This window comes from Convolutriloba macropyga, chromosome 9 (assembly GCF_964194025.1).
Source record: "Convolutriloba macropyga chromosome 9, txConMacr16.3, whole genome shotgun sequence".
Classification (NCBI taxonomy): domain Eukaryota; kingdom Metazoa; phylum Xenacoelomorpha; order Acoela; family Convolutidae; genus Convolutriloba; species Convolutriloba macropyga.
In genome coordinates this window covers 10,929,794-10,951,983 of record NC_134476.1, presented here as the reverse complement: position 1 = coordinate 10,951,983, position 22,190 = coordinate 10,929,794, and the positions used below count along the sequence as shown (strand labels likewise).

General features: G+C 34.3%; 1 protein-coding gene across 1 annotated transcript in view; it reads right to left on the bottom strand.

Annotated features, from left to right (window-relative positions):
• Positions 1-10,715: 10,715 nt before the first annotated feature.
• LOC142345597 (uncharacterized) overlaps positions 10,716-22,190 on the bottom strand; it is a 35,203-nt gene continuing 23,728 nt past the window's right edge. The window contains exons 9-11 of the mRNA XM_075397726.1: positions 16,470-16,530; positions 12,476-12,725; positions 10,716-11,788 (exon numbers count right to left, since the gene is read on the bottom strand). Of these exons, the coding sequence (XP_075253841.1) occupies positions 11,315-11,788; positions 12,476-12,725; positions 16,470-16,530 (785 nt within the window). The 3' untranslated portion in view covers positions 10,716-11,314. The remainder of the gene's footprint in view (positions 11,789-12,475; positions 12,726-16,469; positions 16,531-22,190) is intronic.

The window sequence follows — 22,190 nt, the reverse complement described above, 5'->3', positions numbered from 1 at the left end:
AACATGTTCCGTTTAGATATAGCCATGTCAAACCAACCCCACGCACCGCTGCGGCCATGGCAATAACACGCAAGGCTTGATTAATTCGCCTATCTCTCCAAGTCTACAAAAGCGATTAATTTCAACGGATGAGATTAACTTTAGACCTAATGTGCCAATTTTAACTGTTTATTTATAATCTCTAGCAAGTAAAATAAAATAGCTGTTACATGCTGCCAAATTATAAATCAAACAAAGCATAATTTGAAAAAAAAATACTTTTGAAAAAACACCAGGTTTCGGCTCAGTGCGTTTGGGAAAAAAGCCCTAATATTGAAAATAATTGAATCCTGTAACTCTCTTGTCTATGGGAACTTGTTTCTGTTAAAGCATTTCCACTCTTATTTTTTCCTTAAACTTAATAGCTAAATTTTCAAAAGCAGTCTTTGATATATAAAAATTTTCATTCAGGAAAAGAAAGCTAATGCTTATTTATAATTGTTTTTGATAATCTTATGAGGTTATTTAGTTCAAGAGAACTGACTTTTGTACACAGGCAGCCTATTAAGAGCAACCACGAAAATTTTTTGGCAAATATTGCCGATCGCTTGTTAGCATACCAAAATTTCTGCAAGTCATCAATCGATAATTCTGATCAATACAAAGTCAAAAAGTACTCGGCTTTCCAAGCCAAAATTGCAATACAAAAATTTCATTCCAGTTATTTTTTGATTGCTTAAAAATGGTCATAGCAGCTTTGAGATTATAATTCTATGCAAGTTTAAGAATGATAAAAGCAGTTTCAATGCAGTATTTCAGTTCGAAACTGTTCTTTTACCTTAGTCAATTTTTTGAAAAAAGAGCAAACAAAGAAAATGGGTTTTGGTAGACTAATTTTTATTTAAAATTTAGAGTAGTACCAGTTGCGCACCAGTTTAGTCTGTAATTAATGAACAGATGAACTTACGGGGGGGGGGGGGGGGGTTCAAAGGCCATCTTTTCAAAAATTCTTGCATACGAAGAAACACTTCTCACTTTCGTTTAAATTATTAAAAAAACTGATGCAAGGGAAGACACAACTTGGCCGCCGGTTGCAATAAATCGTGACAGATCGGTTGTTTTTGGAGCTCACTCTGCTGTTCTAAACAAATCTGCCACGTGAGTGCAGATAATTTGATTCTTGCTTCGAAAATCCGGCAAAAAAATAGACCATTTTAAAAAAAACCGCTAGTTCATGCACAGGGGGTTGTAAAAACCTCCCAAAATTCTTAAACAAGCAATGAATTTCTGCCTCCTCCACAGATTCGCTGAGCTATACAGTTATAGCCCACTAAAGCTCAAAGAGCATCAAAAGTACGGAAAGATCTCAGGCTCTACCAGTAATTTTTCTTCTTAAGACTGTTTACTGATCAAATGAAAAATCTGTCACGCGAAAAAATTGCATAAGACACTCAATCAAAATTTCCAGCAGTGATTGAAAGTGAGGTAAATAATTGGCATTGAATTCATAAAATTCTTCACACGAATGCAAAATCTCCTTCCTATAAAAGCAACCCCTTCCGTCGCTTAAGACGTCCAGTCGAAAAACAGCAGGAATAACTTGAAAGGGTATAATTCTATCGAAATGTTTATTAACCAATCCATCATGATCACAGCTTCTATTGTCCTCCTTAACTAAAATAATCACATCTTCTAAGGTCCTTCTTAACTAAAATAATTTAGTTATTAAAATAATTTAGTTGTTAAAAACCCGATATTGACCACTAATCATTCTCGCAAAAGTTTAGCTGCATTATGTACTCGTACATTTCATCATTTCAGCAATTTTATTCACCAAAAGATCTTTATAAATACTTTGTTTTCATCGCCTCGGTGAATCATTATTTTTTAAAAAAATTCAGAGAGTCAATTATTGACTGTGCAGAAAAAATATTTGTTTAACTTCCATGTAATTTGAAAATTCAACAAAAACAATTCTGAAAGAAATAGGATAAAAATAAATTAAAATGCCCCGTCATACTACAACATGTGTCCCCCACAAGCCATGTAAAAACATAATTAAAGAGACGGTTTAGCTTTGACGTCATCATCTCATACCATGTACTGAAATTATAAATTCGATCCACTAAAAGTCGTAAAAGAAGCGATAAACCCGGAAAAACAACACATCCGACCTCATTCCCTCTTTTGATGGACATACGCAATGATCAAGTCAAGCCCCCCCCCCCCACGCCACAGTCTTTTAATGGCAGTATAACAGAAAAAAATGACGGAAATAATTACTTCAAAAGTTTTCACTTTAAGAAGGTCAAGTGATGCTACGCCCGAAATCTTTATAGAAACAAGAAAAGGGTAAAAAAATGACGTAATTAATTACTTTGAAACTACGTCAGTCCAATATGCTCAAATCGGACTAGCTCCTTCCGTTCTTATGTAAATTATAAAAACCGAAGGAAAAAATCTTACGATTTATTGTTTAGATATCTCAACGGAAAGTCCTTTTATGGATGGAAAAGCGATTGAGAAAATAACGTGATATGATAGGTTGAAATTTTTCAAAACTTCCTTTTGAAAGATTTAACTTCAAAAACGGTCAATTCAGATTAACTCATAGTGCTTTATGTATAATATAAAAATATTAATAACAAGGAGGCTCGTTAATGTGCGTTCGCACATGATGTTTCGACCCGATGTCATCTATATTTTTGACTTAATTGTCCACCAAATGAAGAGATAACAAAGAGAGATGATTGAGTTTACAATTTTTTTTACAAAACTTAACTACTAATTGAATTACATAATGTAATGCTTCATTACATCGCTCACAAGATCTGCCATAAAAAGACTACGAGAAAAACAACAAAATAAGCAAAAGCAAAAATTTCACGGCAAAAACTCAATATCTAAACTTAAAAGCACCTAGTAACAACGTCAAAATGCAATCAGATAAAACCTTAACTAAACAAATTTACTTTTCCTAACTATACAACAGATGGAAACTTTCCTTAATGAGACTAGGTAACAAGTCGACAAAGAGAAAAATGCGGCGAAACTCAAAAATCACTCTTTAAACCAAATAAATTCAAAAGTCTAAAAAATCATAAGCTTATAACAAAATAATTCTTGATAAATTTACTAAAAAGTCATTATGAAACCAACGGGACCTGTCTTCGGTAAGACTAAGCCATAGGAACGGACAAAGAAGAAAATCTAAAAAAATTACAAACAATTTAAGAACATAGCCGGCAGATTGCCGGAATAGCTGCGAAATAGACTTGCGTGCCGTAAAATACAGATGGAAAAAGATACAGAAGTGAGTTGATAATAGTTATCGCCGCCGCCTATAAAACTTACAAGTTTATTTCAAAGGAGGTTGTTTTTGGGTGCAAAAAAACTTTCCCTGTCGCGTCTCGAACCGGCGCTCTCCGGATTAACAGCCAGTCGCCTTAACCACTTGGCTGTCGGACCATACAATCTGTTTTCTTACAATCAACTTTCTTTTAGCAACAGATTCTGTTTCTGAATAACCGCAATTTAGGTCACGCAGAAAGCGTGAAATCAAGCGCGAAAAAGCCATTTAAGCAGTGACGAGACAGAATGTTCTAGAACAAATGTAAAACGAAAATAAAGCGTCAGACGACGAAACAAAAAAAAACCAAGAGCACCGCAATATAGCTACGCTCAGCTTACAGCTTCGCAGCTATAAAAACACAAATAATTGAAGCCATTAAAATCATTGGCTATTATCTGAATACTATGTATTTTTATTTCAATTTTTACTTATACTAAATGAACCAAAAATAAACTGCAAGAATTGGCAGGTTCATTTGGGCCACATTTGAAAACCATTGGGATCTGTTATTACCCGAATATGCTAAAAGAGGAAAAAACAAATACACCACTCACAAAACATTGAAAACGCATATTGTCCAACAAACAAAACATCCGTTAAAACAATATTAATAGACAAGTTAATTTTTGATATTCAATTAATTGGATGGGACCTCTAAAAGACAAGAAAAAGTTACCGTTGACGAAAAAAAAAACAAAAAACCGGAAACGTTTGAAAAAATCTTTGAAAATGTATAGTATCATAAACTTTGAGACTATTTGCTAAAAGCTGACAGCTTCCGGTAACATCACTCAATTAATCATCAATTACAAGCTAATGAGACCAGTCAGCATTTTACGGCTACCTAAAGAATAAAAAACAGGCAAAAACTGCAAATTCAAAAAAATGAGCGAGAAAATTGTCGAGGCCATTAGAAAATGAACTTTTCAGTAAAAACTTTATTGTCAATTAATTATTTAACATGGGATTGTTTTTTTGTTCCAAAATGACTTGAAAAACAACAAATATGAACAAATGTATTAAAACCACGAAGCTTTTGAGAAAACCCCTGGTATCAAAGCCAATAAGTACGATAGCTTTCACTGGAAGCCAAAAAAAACACTAAACTGTGCCTCAATGGGAAAACAAGGACTTTTGTCATTCACATTACAACAAGTCATTGAGTGTGAAAAAAAACAACCAATACAAACATAATCCAAAAATTCAGTAGAAAACTTGAAAATGTCGAAGCCATTTAAACCAAAAGCTTTTCTCAGAATATTTCATCTGAGGTCCATTGAACGTCTTATCTAAGCCAAAAGGAACTATCAAAATTGAAATAATGCGATAAGATTTCAAAAGGAACAAAAATTACAAAAAAAGTTTCCAAAGACTTTAAAAACAGCTAACGAAAATAAGTCTAAGATGTTCAAAAAAATTTCGAAAATTTTTTTTAAAGTCTCAACAGGCATTAATTAAATTAAGTATCCTTCAACAGAAGTCAATAACTCCGCACATATAAGCCTCGATGTGAAGACAAGGGTGTTTGTGATGCATAGGTAATCAATAAGACATCAAAATAAGTCTTATGACTACGAAAACAAATACAGGCAAAAACTAAAAATTCGATAGAAAAGTTCGAGAAGAAAATTTCGAATCCAATTAAGCCATAAGTTTTTCCGTGAAAACTTTATCTGTGATCTATTGAACGTCTTCTTTAAGGCCATGGGAGCCATCAATATTAGGATAACGTGATTTCAAAAAGGAACCAATAATACGAAATGTCCAAAAATTAAATTAAATTTGCGGAAAGTGTTGTTGCTTTGGAGTCATATAATCAATAGTTATGAGATAAAACTACTAAACAGATTAATTTTGGTTGCAGTAGGACAGAAGGGGTTCTATCATTACTGAGACTGACTTACTCACAAAAAGACGTTTATGATTGGTTAATATTTAAAAAAATCAAAATTAAATTTTCAAAGTCTTAATAGTCATTAGCTGTCCACTCAAAGTACTAGATAGTTCAACTTTTAGATGAAAGGTTTAAGACATAGGCCTCCAAAAATTCAGTTATGATTGGTTAATATTTTAAAAAAATCAAAATTAAATTTTCAAAGTCTTAATAGTCATTAGCTGTCCACTCAAAGTACTAGATAGTTCAACTTTTAGATGAAAGGTTTAAGACATAGGCCTCCAAAAATTCAGTAAAACCTCAAAAGAAAATCAAAAATTCATTTAAAATCACGAAAACAGAGTCAAATCCAAAAAAAACGAGCGATTCCTTGAAAACGAGTTTTTTGTTCATTGGGCTACATTTGATTGTAAATGAGGTTTGTCATTAACGGAACCTCGATATGAAAAGTGAATAGTCTCTAGGTGACTGAATAAAACAAAAATATGAAAAATTTTCTTATGAGACCAGAACTAGTCTTTTTATCGCCTTTCGTCTATTAGGAACACCAGATGATTTATTTTGTGGCGTGAAAAGTAAATTTGAATAACTAACTTTTATAGAAAACTCATAATTTGAAACAAAATCAAGCCAAATATCCCGTGTTCACACAAAACTTCAATCCTCGATAACTCCTCGAAAAATTCGAAATTCCAAAAAAACCTTTTTAATTTAAATTCTACGCTGGATGAGCTTTTTAATGATACCACTCACATTTTTCTACAATGAATATATCGCTCGGCCAAAATTGTCTGAACAAAAAAACCCATTTGAGTATATAGTTCCTCCCCCCACACGTGGGGTCGGAACAAAAATGACGCAATTAAATACTTTTGAAACAGTTTAGCGACTATCTTCGATATCTTTTTCAGAAATAAAAACGATTGAGAGAAATTAGTCCGTTTTGCGGCTCAGTATAACCAAAGACAGATTCTATTGGTTTCGTATTTACCATTTTAGTAAATTTATCAAGAACTTTTTCGTTAAAAGCTAATGGTTCTATAGACGTTTGTAAAAATTTGGTTTAACTTCTTTTTGTCAACTTGTTACCTAGTCTCATTAAAAAGTCAAATCTGCTTTGTAGTAACGGAAAAGTAATTTTGCGTAGTTAAGGTTTTCTCTGATTGTACTTTGTCGTTGTTACTAGGTGCTTTTAAGCTTAGATGTTAAATTTTTGCCGTAAAAAATGTTTTTTTTTCTTTTTGCTCATTTTGTTGTTCATTTTTTTTCTCCGTAGGTAGTCTTGTTAATGGTGTGAGGTCTCGTGAGCGCTGTAATCTGGCATGGCAATATGTAATTCAGTAGTTCGTGTAACGATTTTTTTTTAACTCAAAGATCTATTTTTGATTATCTCTTCATTTGGCTAACAGTTATGTCAAAGATGTAGATGAGCGCGGGTCGGAACATAATGTGCGAACGCACATTAACGAGCCTCCTTGTCATAAATAAAAACGAGCGAGAAAAATGACCTTTTTTGCTAAATCTTTCACCTAAAATGGTCAGTGAAACTCATGTTCGCTCTCACAGTCCTTTTATGGAATTTATAGAGAAAAAGATTGAGAAAAATGACGTAATTAATTACTTTGAAACACTTCACTCCAAAAGTTGTAACATATATTTGCTATACACCAAACATCCAAATTGAATTCAGATAATTTGTTGAGAACGGCACTTAAGGTATTATTCCAAGTACAGCACTATCAGAGAGCATAATTGACTCAGGCACGAAAACAGCTGAAAATATTCAGCAAATAATACTCTTCATATTTATGGCCATTCTTAAGGAAGGGATAACAAATGATGTTATGTAATAATTATATGGGGTAAAATATCCCGCCGTTTTTTGATCTATTGAGGAAAGGATGGAACAACTACATCAACACATACATAATTCATCATTTTTCAGGCATAGCTTTAAATTACGGCACATTTAGAATAGTTACGTTTTTTAATGTTTTAAATTGAGTTTAGCACCATTTAATAGTAGAAATCAATTCCAGTATTGTATTTTATTTTGCTCCAACTTAACTTGAACGAAAACAAACGAACAAACATTGAATTAACTAAACCGATTTGCCGGCGTAATTTATCCTGGCTAACAAACCTCCGTGATTAAAAATTAACATCCTAATTAACATCACGCTCAAAACCAACCAAAAAAATCTTAATTTGAAAAATTTTAGATCAAATAAAATATTTACATCAAGCCATTTGCACAATTAGGTGAAATTTTGCATCAGTAACAGCAAAGATAAAAAGTAAAAAATTCTTAATACTCTGGCGATACTTCTATTTATTTTCACCTAAGCCGTTGAATTCTGTAATTGGTGTTACTAAAATTCAATTTCATCATTTCGTCGCCAATCAAGCTTTTTCTGGCTTTTGCGGAAAATCAGCAACATTAAAACTGATTTCCATTTTTGAACAAGTTTTTCACAAAATCGAGTGGCGTCCATCGCGGAACAGGGTCGAAATTATCGGTTAATTTTGTTTACCATTTCAAGGTAATATAACTAATTTCCGCACACCGTGTTTTCTTATATTCATGCAAATTTGGTCATTAATTAAATAAAAATCACCCGGAATCATCCAATTAGACACAGAGGTTAAAATATTGGTTATCTCTTGGGTATTTTGTCCTCTCGCCAAATTACCCAGGGATAGCTTGAACATAATTATGTAGATCTATTATGGTTACAAATCGCTTTGTTGAAATTAGTACATTTTCTACAATTCTTGAGCAATATAGTTAAGGTAAATTGACAAATTTTATCAGTAATTTGACAAAATGCTGTTGCTCCAAAAACGCTGCGCCGTGCAAATAACTTACGGTTTAATTCATATTTGGTCTATTTGGTTAAAATCGGTCTACTTTAAGCTGAATTCGCTCCCGCTTGTAAGTACAGTCTTATAACAAGTGTCGTGGAAAACAATGTCAAACTTGCGTAATAAACATACTGGAGCAAAAACTCGATTTGCGACGAAATGACTGAACTCAATTTGCCCTCCCATTAGCGAGACCATGACGACGGTTATTCAAATGCCGCTTTAAATCTAAGCTTCGATTCCGTGCAAAAAGCAATACAAAGTATCAGCTTAAAAAATCTGGTTAAAAAATTCGGAAGTTTTTAGTTAGCCAAGAATTACGCCCAACTTTATTTTATACACTGAGCTGAGATAACTGCGCATGCACAAAAACCCAAGATATGAACTAATCATGGGTTTAAATAAGTTTGGAAAAAAGGCAACTTGAAAGCATTTATTAACCGCATCGGAAGCTTTTGTGAAATGTTAAGGGATAATGTTTAAACACCAAACTGGATTATTTTTATGGATCTCATCAAAAAATTTATTTAACCACTCGTCACAAAATTTACAATTTATTATTCAGACCCACATGACAGGAAAGGCATTTGGTCCTTTAAGCAAAATAATTTCAAATATCGCCTCTAAATTTGAATACTATTTAGAGCGCATGTGATTAGCTTTTGATATCGAAGCAAAGAGTTAGCGCATCATTTTGATACTTCACGAATTACAAATTGCATAATGATCTTAAGCCCAGTAGATTTATCAACAGTATTGCAAATTACAGCTGGCGATGTTAGCCATAATTGATTCTTTGCAATATATTTCAGGATTGTTCAAGATGAATTTATCGTGGCAAGCATCAGTTTAACAAAGTAACAGATTACTAAACAATTATTATTCACAGCTCGTTCAGTTTGAGATGAGCTTTTAAGGCGAACAAATTATGATCGAGGTCATTGTATTACGGTCTGTACTTGCAAGTTCACAGAAAAATTACAACATCGAACTAAATAGCTTCAAAAGATACTTCAAGCTGTAGTTAGATGCACTTAAATGAGGTTACTTTTTTAAACTGGTTAAATTTCATAAAAGCGCACGAAAAATGACAAACAAATTCATCTCGGATTGTTTTGGTGGCGAAAACTGCTACCGAATTTCGCCGTAAAGTTCTGTTGACTTTTTTTAAAGATCAGATTCTAACTGTGCACATTTCGTTGCGCTTTAAGTGATTATCATCATTTCGACACATGATCTCGTTATAATTTGCCCCCAGGCAACTGAACTTTCATCCATTTAAGATTGTACAAAGCTTTGATACCTGACACATTTCGTTTCTGCAGTCTGCAGTAACAAAAAGCATATTTTCACTATTATTTAGCAAGTTATATTATTCCATATACGCCTATTAATGGGCAAAGTTGGCAATTATAAATGGACAGATTCTACCAATAGGAAGTTCTAGTTTTTAGTTCTTAATTCAAACAGGGGAGGTTATAAGCGTTTAGATTACAATTGAAAACTGCAAAACGATATCCTGACTCGGACTCGAACCAGCGTCCGAGAAAATCCTTGACCCGAAATAATCTCAATTGACGCCAACTTCACCCAAATAGTGTGTCGAAATGATGTTTTTAGAAAGTGAGAAGCGTGAACAAAGTAACCCAAATGAATGACGCACTATTTATTGGAAAGAGAAAATATAGCACCCAAAACCAGAAAATTATCCTTAACTAGAAGCAAAACACACTTTAATCTTAAGCACACACAAACACACCGCATTCAAATATTGCTATTAAAGTGAAATTTTCTTTTGACTTTAAAGCTCTATAATACACAAAAGCATTAATTGCTCAACTTAATTCTGAAAAGTATTTATCTTTTTTTGACAATTTTTTGAAAAGTAGCTGCACCAAGAATAGTGGTTTGAAATTTGGAGCGAAGCAAAGTAATGGGCGGAGGTAATTTACTTCTGTTAATAGTTAGTAATAGTTAGAAACTAATAATAATAACAACCAGTTACTAAAACAGGTAGTAATAAAACATCTAGTTTCATTGAAATCAATTAACTAATAGTCGCTAAGAAGTTTAAAGTTAAAAGTTGATCAGTCAAAAAGTGTCTAAATAGTCACATAAATAACTCTCTTATAATCGATAACGGACGAATAGCCACCAGGTAGAAGACACATTAGGGAGCGACGAGTTATGGATTAGTTAACTAGTACTTAGTTATAATAAGTTATAATGAGCTGGCGGCTTGAGAGCTTGATTGGAATGAACTTTAAGCTAGTTTGGTTTGGCAAATTGCACTGTAGGCGAAATATGGAGCACTAAGGAGTGAATTAAGGGGGAGACTTGGGGGAGGGGGCGTGGGAAATGAGAACAATACAAGCCAGTTAAAAACTAATCAGAGAAGCACCATATTAATAACTGATTAATTGTCGAACCATCGAGTCATCATCTTACTGCCAACATCCAATTCAAATCAGATTAAAATGAAAATATCTCAATTTTCATCTTCATTTCACACTGAAATTTTAGTTTCGATTTCCGCGTTATTACTAGTATTAAAGTCTTACAGAACAATTTTGACCTATATTTTATCAAACTTTCTGTAATTTTTCGACTTTTTCCAAATTTCTCGAATTTTTCCAACTTTTCTGAGGAAATTGACAGGTGGCAGAATTCGACGAGGCTTGGCTGTTTTTTGACGTACGGGCAATGCGTGCGGCGAGAAAGAGAGGGGAGTTAATGGAAATAGGGAAAGGATAAGTGGGAGTTGGGGCCGGGCTGTGGGGGGGGGGGGGGGGGGGGGGGGTTGTTTTGCAGTCGCGTTAAGTATCCACAGTGAGTGTATATTAAGTATAATTACAATCAGTAATAATCAAGATCAAGGTTGTGGGGGGTGCTCTGGGCTTTTCCTAAAACCATCGAGCAAACAAAATGACGTTAAGTGAATCCTCCTTACTTCCCTACTGATTGTCTGGGAATAAAGAGGGGGGGTTCTTTGTTTCACAGGGCTCCATTAAAGTGAACATTAACACAGTAATCAACAATTTATGCGATAATACGTTTTGGGATTATATGTGTAATTCATAATCACATATTCTGAGATTTTCTCATTTCGAATCAGCTCAAAGTTCAAATAGTACCATCGATTTTTGTATTTAGTACTAATACTTTCTAATATTCTTTCAGCCAGTTTTTCCATAAATTCTCCATCAGGCAGGGAAGCGCATCGGCTACGTTCTGATTCCCTTTTGTGATTTGCTGTTAGCTGATTGGCTGGCATTACTTCCATTGCTAATTGCACCCGGGTTACGGTGATCGTTGAACAAAAAGTTGGAGTTTGTGGTATTGTTGTTAGCTCGTTGATGCGCGGTGGCGGCGGGGTTTGAAGCGTACTGACCCTGTTGGTGTTTCAAAGGGTGTTGCGATTGATTCCCTTGCCCGGGATGGGTTCGATTGAACAGGGTTTGTTGATGACCTGTAGCTAGTCCTACAGCAACTTGGGGGTTGACAAGATTGCATTGTTGTTGCTGGAACGACAGCGGCTGTCGCTGTGTTTGGTCATTTCCATTAGGAGCTGGAGAAGCTTGTTTAGTCATAAGTTGCTGTATCTCCCTGTTTCTGAAGTCCTGTAGTCGAGATAGCATAACTGACAACTGGTTATGCAGCTGGCAGCACCTATGATTCGTCTTCAAGAAGTCCTCTTGCTGAAAGAGAACGTGACCTCAGGCGAAGATAAACTTCATTTCAAAAACTTTGCGAGTCAACTTGCATAAAAACCAAAATTTAGCCTTTAATTGTCTAAAATAGCCGATAGATTTCCGGATGATAGCCCCAATAGACTGGGCAGACCTCCGGTTTAACGAGATAAAGTAAACATTGGAAGAACGTTCAGAGTGCAGAAAACAAAATTTTCTGTCAGTTCTACCTATTATTCTCGACTTTTCAAACTGTTCATTTCGCGAACAGCATTGCTTATTTTGGTATAATATAATATATATATATATATATATATATATATATATATATATATATATATATATATATATATATATATTTTCAATCTGACACTTGTTGTGCCTCAATTTCAACAAATATTGGACCAGCTTGTTCCGGTTAAGTTGCGAATCAAAGTGAGAATGCCAGCCTAAGTTTAAAATTCAATGCTGTTTCTCCTCTACAGTCTTCGAAAGTTTTTGTCAGAGTTTAAACTTTTCATGGTAAAAAGTGATATGATCAGAATATGTTCATAGTAAAAATACAGATTGAGAAATACTATGATTTAGCGCTGATTTACCATGTTACTATTGATCCGGGAGCTCATTCTCACACAAATATTGCACTCACAGTTCATAAAAAACGTTGAAACAAATTTTCTTTAAATTGCAACTTACTCTGAACAACTTCTCGTGGACCTGGATGACATTGTTAGCCTGCTGCTCCAGCTGAGCTCTGTTAGCTTCATCGTCAGCCAGCTTCGAGTACTGCATCTTGGCCGCATCAAAGTCGTCTTTGAGTTGTCTGAACAGTTTCTTGGTCTCAGTGACCTTCCTCCTGAGAGGCTGGAACTCGGTGGAGTACTCTCGCTTGAACTGTTCTTGTAACAGGCAGTACTCGTCTCGGTTTTGGACAGGGCCAAAAAGGCTGAAATCAGGAATTAGTGCAAAATTGTTTTTAAGTAGGCTATTAGTATTCTGAAGAAACTATGCCATTCAGGAGAAAAACAACTGACCTGACAGGTTATTAATAGGTCGCATTGATTTAGAGGGCTAGAAAATACTAACTAATATAATTACTAAACGCTTATTTTACTCAAAATAGATACTCAAATATACTTACTCAAAAGCTTAGTTTGAGAGCAATTAATAGCGTTTAATAACGCATGACTAAAATATGAAAAGCAGCTTTTATGTCAATGTAACTTGCTCGCATATGGCATGCGTTCGTTGCAGCCCATTCCATCTAAATCGACCTCTAATTTGACGATTATTTATCCGAAAAACGAACGATCGACGAAAACATCCGTTTTCATGTAGCTCATAAACAGACCAAATCAAATAAGGGGACATTTACCATCTAAATCAGCAAACAAACGAGTCCGATAAGGAATCTATGTCAATTTAAGCTCACGGGCTGGAGTTTCGCTTATCACCTATCAAATAATTTGCTTAACAACTTATTTCTTTCAACTATAGTCAATTGTTTTGACAGAATTTCGGTTACGCTAATAATGAGAAGGGCAAAACGGTATTCAAGATACAATAAAATATAGCCGACTAACGTCGGAAAAATTGCTCTCGAACGACCAGTGGGAGCGCTAATCAATTGCAGCCTGCTTCAGTCAGGGCGGGGGGCTGAGGGGGACTAAGAAGTTCACTAGGGAGCTTCAAAGGAAGTCATAGGGTATCATATACCACTAAGAAATTAATCCAATTTCGGCGCACTTTCCATTTGACATTTTGTCGTAAAATGCTGCTAGTTGAGTTCACCTGCTTGAAAATGTGAATGAGAGAGAAAATTAGATCACGCAAATCGAAAAAGTCAAGGCGTAAAAGTAACTCGAAAAGTTAGAGACAGGTTTAACTTCTTCGTTCGAGAGCAATTAAAAACCGAGTCCTCAGATTCTCCAAATAGTGTGCTGCAGAATACAAATCGACGCAGATAGAGATCTCAGTTTACGAAGTTACTGAGCCAAAAAACTCAAACGTTCTTTCGAAGAAAAACCCATATCCATTAAATTTTTCATTAACTTTTTACTTGTGATGTTCTTTCTTGATTTTCGAAGGATTAAGAATAACCTCAAAATAGCTTAATATGAGTTTTATAAAATCACAGAGAGGAACTTTATGATACAACTACATCACGCATAAAAATCAGTAAAACCACACTAATGCAATAATCTACACCAATATATAGGCGTGAGACAACAAAAACGCGCAGCAGGACAAGCTCTGAATTCCAACTCTGAATTTTTGTCCAGGACAACAAAAAACCTTGATTTGTATGAATTGACAGTGAAAACAATATTGTTCAAACAATAATTTTTGAACCAAAAATTAAAAACAGTTTAGAGAAATCTCACTACATGAAAGTACTCGCGTTTTCACTTATTTTACTATGTCGATATGAAGAAAATCATTACACCAAATAGACATTTATATTGACATAGAATTTTTTTTAAAATGAGAAGATATTAGAAGAGATATGAGTTGAAAAATAAAAACACGAGTAAAACAAAATAGCTGCACTTATCTTACATCTTTGTGGCTAAAAAATCTCTAACTTGAGATACACCTTATACACGGTAATATAGTTTTCTGGGAGAAAAAGAATAGAAGAGATCATCCGGATTTTACTGGCCAAATAATTAAATGGAAGTAACAATTCTTATAGAATTCAAAAAACATACCCGGCAGATTGCCGGAAAATAGCCGCCGTTGATTCCCATAACTCTATTGTGATTGAAAGAAAAGAATATATCAACAAAAATTGATTTTTGTATAAAAACATTTTTAAGTGCGATTTATTTTGATGTCATTTCGTAATTGAACATACTCCTGTCTCTCAGTGAGAGGCTACAGGGTCTAGTATCAATACCAATAAGCATTATAGATAGTAACTAAAACTAATGAGAACAAAGTTCAAGTACCGGGCATCTAAAAATGGGCTTTATGGGTTTATCCCATTTCTATTTCTGACTTTGATTTTTTTATACTGACTCTCTTCATTTTGAATTGCTTTGCTGAGCAGCTGCTGTTTAAAAGGACTTTGAGCAGAATGACAGAAGAGTTAAACTAGCCTAGAGAAGTCAAAAAGATTTCACGCAAAATGTCGAAAAAGCGGCAAAATGGGTGAAGCGAAAAAAAGTTCGAAGTAGTAAAAAAATAGGAGCGCTATAATAGCCGGCTGAGAAGATGAGGGCGGCTATTAAAAAACTTAGTCAAAGTTACGCGAGAAGCCACAAGTAAATTGAGTGGCAAGTGAAATTTGAGGAAGTAAAATCAAAATAGAGAAAGGCACAAATAATGGAACTGTTTCGCACTTTGAAGCACATCATTGGTCAAAAAATTAATTAACAAGTTATTAACAAACTAATGCGCCTTTTTTGCCAATTAGTTAATATGAATACCAATTGCACAAATTAAGAGGGAAAATGTGGTCATAGTTGTCAAAAACGACTAACAAGAACAAAGTTCAAATACCGATCATTTAAAACTGAGATCTATGGGTTTATCCTGTTTAATTCCTATTTTTTATTTCTTTTTTGCCATTAACTCTGTTCAATTTAGATAGCTCTTGCGAAGCACTTTGAGCAGAATGAAAATAGCCTAGAGTAGTCAAAGCCTTCGCGTTAAATTTCGAAAAAGCCGCAACAATAGGTAAAACGACAGTTTTTTTTAATTAATTGCACACGAAAATTAAGAAAAGTTGAGAGAAACCAACCAAAAAGTCAAATGGATCAGAAAAAATCACAACAGCAATGTTTGAGCGCTATTATGGGGTGAGGAATTTAACATGAATTAATTTTTTTAATTCATGTAAACAGCATTCTTATTTCAGGCAACTAAAGTTCAAAAAAACTGTGACGAACATCATCAGTCAACTAATTAACAGAACTACGGATTCAACTAAACTTGGCTTGAACAATTCTTTGAAAAATTACAAAAGCAAACATAAAAGCGCCATAAAAAGCAGAAAAAATGACAGCACTGTTGTTCACGACTATTGATACACACACAAATTAGTAACAATTATAAACCAGTGTCAATTAAAGTAAACCCCCTACAAGGCATGAAAAATACGGCTGCAGGTATACGTTAGTTCAAAAGCCCATTTTTCTTTGCATTTCCAATCCAAAAACCCCTTACCCTTTACCCCGCCCACCCAATCCCATTCTTTACTCCTTATGCAGGCTGCAGACTTTGCCCTTAGCCATTATAACGGTGGCTGTATCTTTGCGCATGAACAAAGTGATTCGGGGGATCTTTGTGAACTTGAAAGAATATAGTCAAACACGTCATTATCAGTTGCGCTTTGAGCATATCCTAATAATTTACAAGATCGGTGAATATTAATTCACGTGTTTAATCTGACCTCAAATCAACTCAAATGAAAGATAGTTTTATGAAGACGCAATGGTTAGTTCATGTATACATACTCTACATGTAGTCTAAAAACTATGAACAAATTTTTACTAATTTCCCACATTTTGTCAATTTTTCACTCGAACACACTGCATATAAATAGGGGCTAAAAATGTCACACCGATACAAGCGGGAAAAACCGACTGACGTAAGAATTGCACTTACATGTTGATATTTACACGAAGCTATAGTTCACTTTTGTTTCAATACTGACTATTAGTGTACTATTGTGTTCTGCTCTTACCTCTTAAGCTCAGAGAAATCCTTTAGTGGGTCTTCGATGCAGTACTTGCAGTTAGCCAGACCTGAAACAAATCAGACATATTCAGTTTATTATACATTTTTTGTCAATAACGTGTCCTTATCAAGCATTCTCTTGAATATTCTGAGAACTATTAGATGGGGAATAATTTCTCCACGTGAACAAATTTTTATCACTAGTACGTCTTTACAAATTAATACGTTTTCATATCAATAAAATTATCATATACCATAATAAAGGTTTAAAAAATAGCGTAGGGGTAGACAAAAGTAAAAAAAAATAGCGTAGATAAAAGGCATACCAATTTTATTAAGATAACCTGCTTCCACAATAAAAATTTCCACTAAAACCTGATTTCATCAAATCATTGACAATGAAAAACGAAAACACTATTGTTTACAAGGTAAATACGTTAGGTTATGCTTCAAAGTGTACTAAATTTTAGAAATAAAAATATTTTGATCAATAAAATTTTCCACTGTAACCTGTTTTCATCAAATCAAAGCCAATAAAAAACGAAAACATATTGTTTATAAGGTAAATACGTTAAGTTGTGCTTCAAAGTGTACTAAACTTTATGGATAAAAAATTGATAAAAATCATTTTTTATCCAGTCAATTTTGGCCGATCGATATATTCATAGCACAGAACATAGAACTCAAAAACCAAATATTTTCGAAGAGTAGGTGAATTTTTTAGAAAAACATATCACTTTTTCATTAGGTAGACAATTAATTCAAAAATGTTGTTGAGCAAAAATCATTTTCAGAGCCTAAAATTTAGGATATACTATAAAGAACTAAATTTACTGCAAATTGATGTAAAATAGAGGACAAAAGTTAATTTCATTAAGTCTGATCAACGTTAAAAAAATTTCAATCTGTTGCAACTTAAGTCTTGATTGAATTATTATGGGACCAGAGAAAAACGAGGCTTTAAAGGACAAAATATCGACCAAAATTATCGTTTCATTTGGCGCAACAAATTACAAATTAGTATTGTCAGTCTACGAAATTTTAAATTTGAACCAAATTGAAGCGTAGCCTTCAAATTCTGCCTCAAAGGAAGAGACAAAAAGATGTTTGCTCAAATAAAGAGATCCTCCAAGCTTCAGTTCGTTTCAATTAAATCAAAGAAATTTCAGTGTACTTAACACAACTGTTGCATGAACTCGCTAAATTTAGCTAACTGATTAAAGAGGAGCGAGCACAAATCCAGCCTACCAAACAATCAATACAGCCTTTGATGTGCAACTCCCGAAAAGATGAAACGTTATCAAGTCACAAAATGACAAAAACCGTTACTTAGATGGACAATCAACCTGCGCACTATAAAAGCACCAAATTTAAAGATTTCTATCAAATAACGTTTATGATTTAGAGTATCAATCCTCAGTTAATTCACTACCAATTCACTAAAGTTTGTCAACGCGAAAAATCAACACCAATGCTTAAAAAATCTTTATTTTGGATAATCTGCTCCGCTCGGTTTCACTGGAATAGGGGGCTGAACTTAAACTAAAGGGAATTGTCAGATTAATCTTAATTTTCCTTTAATTTTTAAGCTTTGCATGCATAGAATTAAATAATAAGGGGAACAGGGAGCATCATTTTCATCTAATAAGTTGGTGCGAAGCAACGTCTGCGTAATTTATTTTGTTCAACTTCTGAGAATCAAACCAAAAGTCGCCAGAAGTGACTAGAAGTTTCAATTAGGTTTAAGAAAGTCATTGGTAATCTCTACGAGAGCTGATCAGCCACTTAATGCCCTCAATGCCACTTAATGGCCTCTTAGCCACTTAAAAACCTGTTCATCCCGTTTTAGAGGACGAAGAGTTAAAAGGATCAGTTAACCGCATAAAAAAACATAGCCGGCAAATTACCGGAAAGAAAACCGCCGTTGAGCCGCACTAACAATAAAAGGAGAATAATTGACAGAATTTGCTTTGAAGTGTCAAAAAGTGTTCTATATTGATATGAAATTTCAGTTAGATTCTAAAATTATACTTTATTCAGCTTCTAAACTGAAGGCTATAAAGCATAATAATTATGCAAGTTAGCAATCGGTTTAGCAAGGGATTGAAACGGATAACAAAAAAGAAGAATAATTGACAGAATTTGTCTTGAAGTGTTAAAAAGTGTTCTATATTGATGTTAAGTTTTAGTTAGATTCTAAAACTGTACTTTACTCAGATTATAAACTGAAGGCTATAAAGCTTAATACTTATGCCAGTTAGCAATCGATTTATCCAGTTTCTTTTGATTTTGCTTTTTGACCCTGGTCGTATTAACTACATTGCGTAATTCAACGAGTGAAAGAATTTAAAATGTATTGAGTTGAAACTGTGAGCGTGATTATTCTGACTATGTAAAACGAAAAATGTGATCAAAAGGCAAAGCAAATTAAAAAAAAGGAGAATGTCTAAATCATAGCCGTTCAGAGGCTGACAGCGGCTATTAAAGACCCAGGACTAATATTATTGCAACAAAAAATGTTTTAGAGTAATTATTGGGCGCACAATCTCAAGCTTTGTGAACGTAAAACATTAACCGAATAATGTCGGAAGAACTGCTCTTGAACGACAGGCGAGGCAAATTAATTCAGGGGCTGTAGCCTAGATCAAATTTTCTTTATGCGTGCAAAAACAGTTGAGCAGGCCGGGATTCGAACTATTGACCTCTCAATCCCTCAACATAAGCACTGCCCACTCGGCTATCAGTCCCTGCTTGTTGCAATGCTGCAATCGCTTTCATTTTGGCTATGATGAAGTGGATTTCGGCTATGATGAAGTGGATTTTTTGAATCCCATTGGTCTAAAAACCCGAATTATAAAGCTTATAAAAAATCGTCAAACCAACTTCTCAGAGCCAAACGTGTGTTCTTGGCAGCTGGCATGTGATTGCCCTCTGCCGAGATCAGTGGTCAGGATCCTAATCCAACAACAGGGAGAAATCCCCGCAGGAGAGCCTCAAAATTCACAACAACAACAGCAATTTTAGCAACAAGCCCGACTTCGGAGTGAGGACAATACAGATCACTCAAAAATGAAGAACGAACGCGTGAAAAAGTCACTTGAGAAGTCAAAGAATGCTCTATTAAAGCGCAAAAACGGTCAAGGAAAACTTTGCATAAAAAGACCAACACGTTAACAATAATTGCTATGAACTTCGTTCAAGAGCAATTAATAAACATTTTTGGATACAGAAAATCGAAATGTTCTAAAAACACAAAAAGACCATTTGAGTAAAAATATACAGTTCAGGCAAAAACCAAAGGTAGTGACTGAGGGCAGTCAAAAATAGCTAACCCGGTAAAAAAAAATTTAACTGAAGAACTAGAGGAAGAACTAATTTTGTTGGCACTAAAAATAGCACAGCTGGAACTTCAACTGCTTTATCTTATGCCAACAGGTGGCAGATTCGTTTTTATCATAACTTATATTTTTCGTCTCTACTGTTATAAAAAATTGATTAAACATACCCGGCAGATCGCCGGAAAAAAGCCGCCGTTGATTCCAATAAGCATGACTGGGATTGAAATAACAGAAGATATTGAAAAAAAAAGATTTTCGTACAAAAACATTTTTTTAAGTCCGATTTATTTTGATGGCATTTCGTAGTTGAACATACTTCTGTTTCTTAGAGAGAGGCTACAGGGGCTACTATCAATAACAATCAGCATTAGAGAGAGGTAACTAATACTTATAGGACCGACGTTCAAATAGCGGGCATCCAAAATTGGGCTTTATGGGTTTATCCCGTTTCTATTTCTGACTTCAATTTTTTATACTGATGTTCAAAATCACTTTTAGCAGAATGAGAGAAGAGAGAAACTAGCCTAGAGAAGTCAAAAAGATTTCACGCAAAATGTTGAAAAGGCGGCAAAATGAGGTAAAGCGAAACATTTTTTTATTCGACGAAGTAAAAAAACATAGCAGGACAAGTCCTGACGTACAATTCAAAGAATTTTCATTGACTACACAGAAGAATTAGACCTAGAAAGGGATATCAGTGAATTCAGAAAACCATTTTTAAAAAATCAGAACAAAAAAAGTAAGAAAAAAACAGAAAATCAATATCAAAAAGCCGCATGTGAACGAAAAAACCACTAGCGAGAAATGAGAATTAAAATTCAAACAAAAAACTAGGCCTAGAATGAGCTGCGAATGGATTGGGAAAACAATTGTGAAAAAAATCCGATCCAAAAAATCGAAAAAACAGTAAAAATCAGAGTGAAATTGCCGCATGTGAACAAAAAACCACTACCGAGAAACCGAATTTTTGTTCAAACACCATTTTCTCTCTCTACTTTAAAATTAGAGCGAAAAAAAATCACGCCGCAAAACCACTCGCTTTTTCGCTCCATTTCCTGTTTCGGCGTGACCAAAATCACTACTCCAATTTGACTTCAAAAATCATGAAAATGTGTGAACAGATCTTAAAAAAAAAGACAGCGCCCCAATACAATTCAAATTCTTTGAATTGTAAAAAAAATAGGAGCGCTATAATAGCCGGCTGAGAAGATGAGGGCGGCTATTAAACAACTGATAAGAGACAAGATACTGATTGAAAAAGCACAAAGTTTGTTTGAGTGAATGTTATGGCTCATCAAGGTTTGTTAGAAAATTTGATTTTAATTTGTTTTATTGACTTTGCAGTAAACTGCCCCTAATCAAGTTCAGCTGCTTAAAATTGTGAATTAGAGAACAATTTAGCATGATCTCAGAGCAATCTAGAACACAAGTCAAAACTTATCAGCAAAAGCTGCCCAAAAGGCAGATGCGAATGCAATTATTGCCAACAAAAATTCGTTTTTGAGACATTACTATTAACCAATTTTCAAGTTGTCCATAATTTCGAGCACTTTCAAAAAAAAAAATCTTTTTCAAAATTTTCCCACGGTTTCGATATTGCACTAAATAAACTCATAAGAGCTGCTTTATACAAATACATCATATGCGCAAAGTCCACAAACTTCTAAGTAATTTTAGGACAAATACGCCAACTCATTCAGTCATTTGGTTCAAATGTTTACCTTCAAACATATTTTACTCATCGTTTTTTAACTTGTCGCGAACTGAATCCACAAAACCAAACTTGAACTAATTTTGATACATGTTAAGACAAACCACGGGATAACTTTTGTAACTCAAGCCATGTGATCAGGCGATGTCTAGTCACTAAAGTCCAAACCGAGCAGCCAGGAATAGGCCAGCACCAGAATGTACAAGCAAACAAAGAAAGGAAAAGTGAACTTAATTACAATCTTACATCAGAAATTTGTCCTCAACATTTAAATAGAGAAACATCAGAAATTTATCCTTACCATTTAAATAGAGAAAAACGTATATGCTATTCGAAAATTCGCGGATGGAAAAATGAATTGCTGTAACAATTAGAAAAATTGATCTCTAGGATTTTCACGGAACAATCAACCCAATACGAGGTGTCAGTAACTGATAAACCAACCAGTAATTTGGAACGTTTGACGGTTAAAAAAATGGACGAAACTGATCATGCGTTTTGTTTTTCTAACATTGGTGAATGTAAAAATCAACAGCTCGTGAAATTGGCGAAAATGCTGAGTCGTTGAAAAATGTTTTCATATTTCCGAAAAAATTGTGCTCCAATTTTCTTTCTCAAAGATTTAAACAAAGTACGTTTCTGCATTGATTGGTAATTTACATAGCGAAACAAGCAGGCT